We start from the raw sequence: 5,142 nt of genomic DNA on the forward strand, positions 1-5,142 counted from the left end.
TAAGGCAGTCTTCCAGTAGTACTGGTACAGAAACTATAGTAATGGATACAGAGAAAACAACATAAAGACATCCTGGCTCAACTCCTTAATAAGTTGAATCAGAGAAAACTTACCAAGCACGCATGTGTCTCCCACTAGTACAGCGTCCTCTGTACAGGTACAGTGGAAGGAGCCGGGATCGTTCTCACACGTCTCCAGGTCTGTACAGTTGTCTGCCCCCTCATAGCACTCATCAATGTCTGTTGGCAGCCGTACATGTACAAAAAATACATATCGCGTAATATTGTTGATTTTTTAGCCAATGTTGGGAAGCATACATGAACATGAAAATACCTACATACATGAACATGAAAAGACTTAATTTGAATGTGGTTGATACATAAAGCGAATGCATTTGTACGCCGTCTCTTTCATGCAAATGTATCTGCCAAACGTCTGCAATTGCATCATAGGGATCGTCAGAACTTTTGTAAAAGCATTCATCAGTGGCTGTATGTCTGTTACATAAAGAATTATTCTGGGAGAGTCCATTTGTTAATGCATTAGGTCCGAGACATTATATTGTAAAATGCCAGTGTTAGGGGGTTGAATCATCTTTGCCTTCAATCTATGTTGGAGTCCCTACCCAAACACAGATGGCCCTTGTCTTCATCAGTGTAGTACCCCTCTCCACAGTAGCAGCTGTACCCCCCAGCGGTGTTGTTGCACAGCTGAGAACAGTGGTGACCACCGGCGGAACACTCGTCATAGTCTGCGGACGAGCCAGCATTAAATTATACTGGATATATCTTCATATTATCAAATGGATATATCTTCACAGTATCATATCTAGACCCCGGGGAAGACCACCCAAGAGGTGGAAAGACCAGATACAGAGTGACACAGGGATTACCCTAAGTGTAGCAGAGACTATTGCCCTTGATAGAGCTGGCTGGAGGAACCTGACGGAGGGGAACAAGGGGCCAGTACCTGGCCTGTGCACATAGGCAGATAGGCAGGATATCTAATTTTGCAACGTCGACATTTACGCCTTTTCTTTTCATAATAATTGTATCCTTATCGGTATAACCGCCCTTCGGCGTAAAACACCAGCTTAATTGTTTTATCTGACAACTTGTTCAAGTACTTTTAAAGTATTTCTAACTATACAGCTGAACAAATCAATACATGTATAGTCACTTGGTTGCCAATCTATAGTACAACTAGAAAAGCCAATATTTGCTTAGGAGCAAATACAGCGATGGCTTCACCACATTTTACGACATGGTAGGGAAAGAATGAGAAACACAAGGGAAAACAATGATTTACATTGATATAACTATAATATGAAGTAACATACAACTAAAACAACAGTTGGATAGCTATTCCCTACATTATTGGTTAGGATTTTTAATTGCATAATGCAAACTGTTGATTTTCAAAATGAAAAAAAAACGTTCATGCCCCGCATTCCAATGCTGGAGCAGGAAAGCTTGAAATACCTACCAAAACACTTGAATACAGACATACTGTCAGTATGAAAATGCTGTGTGCAAGTGTTAATCAAGTTAATTACCAACAGCCAATCAGCAAGAAGAATAGAGGAAAGCTGCATGCCTATTGGTTGATGCCCTGCATTCCATTGTGATGACTCATGCCCAAACGTGGTACACATCACAGTAATACATTTGCTATAACACAGCCAAAAAGCTCAAATAAAACCATTCTAAAAGCCTGTATCACAAAAATTTAAAAAACGCCTGGGGGTATTTGCCCACTGTACCTCCATACCAAATTTCAGGACCTTAGGCCCCAAAATGAAGAAGCTGAATCCATTTAAAAAATGGCAGGAGAAGAAGAAGGAGGAGAAGGAGAAGGAGAAGAAACATCAGAAAAAGCAATATGGGTTCACCACACCACTTCGTGGTGTGGTGAAGCCATAAATATACACGTATATGAAATGTATAGTATATACAAGTATATCAAAATACGCACGCACTCATAACTACTCGTCTTCGATACTTCTTTGCCCGTAAAGGACAGATTATGAGCAGTTAAATTTGCCTCGAGCTCTTCAGATGCATTAAAAACATTCCCAGTACTGTCTTTGGCACATTCGACGCCAGCAGATAGAAGGTCCGTAAACGATGAGTACCTCCTACATACCTTCACATGTCCTGTTGTCAGATGACAGCACATACCCCGCCCTACAGACGCACTCTGCCGTACCGAGGTCGTTAGTGATACACCAGCCGGAGTCACATCCCGGGTCATTTTCTGCACTGCACGGATTGTCAGCTGCAAACAGTAACAGTGAATTATGATCTAGGCAATAGTGACGCTTTTTGTTACTTAAATATAGTCCCAAAGCTATATTTGGTACGTGATGCAGTAATCATCTCCTGTGTATGTTTGTAAGCATTGGGATTATAGGCATACCTTAGTTTCATTTTCCTGTGGTAGAAAAAGCGTTTTACTTGCTTCATAAACAATGCCTGTGGTCAAAACTCGCATTCTCTTTGACAGTACATGTAGGTAATATAGAGTAATGTGCTAGTACAAACCATTATGCAGGATCCGTTTCTGTATATCCGCTATAACCGCCATTCGACGTTACGATTTGCATTACTAGTACAGTCTAAGATAGAAACTGTTGGTCGTATTTATGACACAGCGTTCACAATGTATCTGTTTAAAACTGATAGAATTGATTGTGAACTTGAAGGAGCACTCACGCTCACAGTCTTGCCCGTCAGAAGCCAGTGTGAACCCGTCCTGACAGAGGCAGTTGAAGGACCCTTCTGTGTTCTCACACTGCTGACTGCAGTTGTTCAGCTGCATGGCACACTCGTGTATGTCTGCAAGTGGAAGATGAAAACGTGTTTATGATATCTTCTATAACTGTCCCTCTTTTTCTGCAGTGAGCTTTTTTTAAACACAATACATCCTTTATTGACAAATGGAGTATGCATTCAAATGATACATATTTACATGATTATGGAAAATAATGTTAACCTTTTAAGAAACTTTCGTTTTCAAACAATATAACAATGTTTCCATGCATATACCATACTTGTACTTGCAACTTTCCAAGAAATATCAATACGTTAATATAATGGAATTTTTCAATTTTGTGAAGTTTATAACCGAGAATAATGTTATGTACAGATAGCGGTAATGTGTTTTCATATTTGATACAAATTGTTTTCAACTTCTAACCAAATGGGTTTTACAATGTCACAATAATAAATCCTTTTACTGTCCTTGGTCTGGTTTACCGGTGTTTACAAGGATAGTCTGTCAGCTACATTTCTCGAATCTTTTCTGTATAAATAACAGTAATTTAGCTCTAACTTTCAGACCGTTAAAACCTATATGTAAGAAACTACCTATATAACATTCATGTTATCTCTGCTGAGATAGTATTTAGGCACCAAATCTGTATTGTCTGTGTGATTAACTAGCTAGGGACAGGGTTAATAAATACATACAATTTTTCATTTCAGGTTTTCTTCCCTTGGCCACATATCTTAGTATACATATGTATAATATTCTCTTGTGAAGTTACTTTGCCTTATATTTATTAGCAGCTCAGTTCTTCCCGTGCCAAAATTTATTTTACTATACTGTAATTTACTGTGAACTTGTTTTTTTTTAATTTTCTAAACACAAACCTTGGCACGAGACTTTGTCCTCTGCGAGTTCGAACCCGTCATCACAGGAGCAGATAAAGGTACCGGGGTAGTTCTCACAGCTGTGGGCGCACACGGCTCCATCTGACGTGGCGCACTCGTCAAGATCTAGGAAAAGTGTAACGAAGAAGATTTCAAACTTACAAAATAAAGCATGTTAATAAAAAAAAACATGAAAATATATCTGTGTACCTATAGCTATTTACCTGTAGACGTGAGAATACACGTACAAAGATGTTTCAACGTTTCTTTTGATCCTTGTTAGGCCACTGGATTAAACATAGTACTTTTTATATTGTTGTATTAAATATTTAATAAAGTTTTGAATGTTAGTAGTAAGAGGGCATTTGAAATACGGATGTAGATTAGTGGTGTTTATGTGTGGCGTCGGTGACACAACGTTAAAGCGTTAGATTTAGAACCAAAAGGTCTTGACGCTGTGCCCTTTGGAAAATGCACTTGACACCACATTTCCTTTCCTGATGGTGGAAGTGAGGCGAAACTGTACACCGGGAAGGTCCCCTATTCTTTTTGATAAGTGTGGTGGGTTCTTTAACTGGCGTGGGGTGTGGCTCTCCCCAAACACAGGACCTCCATTTAACGTCCTATCCGACGGACGTCCCTAACGAAAGCTAGGTACTCATTTACACCTGAGCGAAGTGAGGAAAGTCGTGAAAAGTGCCTTTCCCAAGGGCACAACATTGGCGACATGAGTAGGATTCTCACCCTCTTGGTACTTAGTCGAACATGCTACCGCTACGCCGTCGAATAGCCCCACGTTTGATAATGCAATGATATGAACACATTTTGTGTTCTTTACCACCTTGACAGTCAAATCCGTCTCCTGTGTATCCAGTCGGACAGTTCCCGCAGGTGAACCCGCCCGGGCCGGCCCCGGCTGGCGCGGGGAGGTCCTCACACGTCACGCCGGGGAAGCACGGGGAGAAGTTCAGCAGGCAGGCGTCCACGTCCTCCTCACACCGGTCTCCGGTGTAGCCAGGTGCGCAGGTACAGCTTCTCTGCACAAACCTGAAACAAGAGAATATAGAATAAGAACTTTAGTGCACGACAATTGTACAGGGTACATTGTATGGCAAATAGGTAACAATAAGCAGCATAGTGAAATACATGTAGATAGATAGAGAATGAAACTTAACAACTTATATACTAGAGAATAAATAATCAACAGTTAGCTTAGGCTTTACAATCAGGCGGAGTTATAATGGGTACATGTGACAGCAAATCAGTATTCTTTCTAATAACAAAACAGTCTTTTATGTATCTACCTATTGTTGCATTGTGTGGGCTGTTTCATTTAAAAATATAATCAAATCTATCTGTAGCAAGTCTACATAAAAATATCAAAATTTATTAGATCTAAATATATCATATCTAAATATATCAGACCACGTGTAATTCCCGCGGGGCCCATATATCTATCTATATATATATCTATATCTATATCTATATC

At 40.0% G+C, this 5,142-nt stretch overlaps 1 protein-coding gene across 1 annotated transcript in view; it reads right to left on the reverse strand.

The window, feature by feature from the left end:
• Positions 1-113: 113 nt before the first annotated feature.
• The window catches only part of LOC109479293 (mucin-like protein), a gene marked incomplete at its 3' end in the record, with an annotated part of 30,048 nt that continues 25,019 nt past the window's right edge, over positions 114-5,142 (reverse strand). The window contains exons 24-29 of the mRNA XM_019781250.1: positions 4,495-4,700; positions 3,654-3,779; positions 2,715-2,837; positions 2,146-2,277; positions 626-751; positions 114-239 (exon numbers count right to left, since the gene is read on the reverse strand). Of these exons, the coding sequence (XP_019636809.1) occupies positions 114-239; positions 626-751; positions 2,146-2,277; positions 2,715-2,837; positions 3,654-3,779; positions 4,495-4,700 (839 nt within the window). The remainder of the gene's footprint in view (positions 240-625; positions 752-2,145; positions 2,278-2,714; positions 2,838-3,653; positions 3,780-4,494; positions 4,701-5,142) is intronic.

This window comes from Branchiostoma belcheri, unplaced genomic scaffold (genome assembly GCF_001625305.1).
Source record: "Branchiostoma belcheri isolate BF01 breed outbred unplaced genomic scaffold, Haploidv18h27 scaffold477, whole genome shotgun sequence".
NCBI lineage: Eukaryota > Metazoa > Chordata > Leptocardii > Amphioxiformes > Branchiostomatidae > Branchiostoma > Branchiostoma belcheri.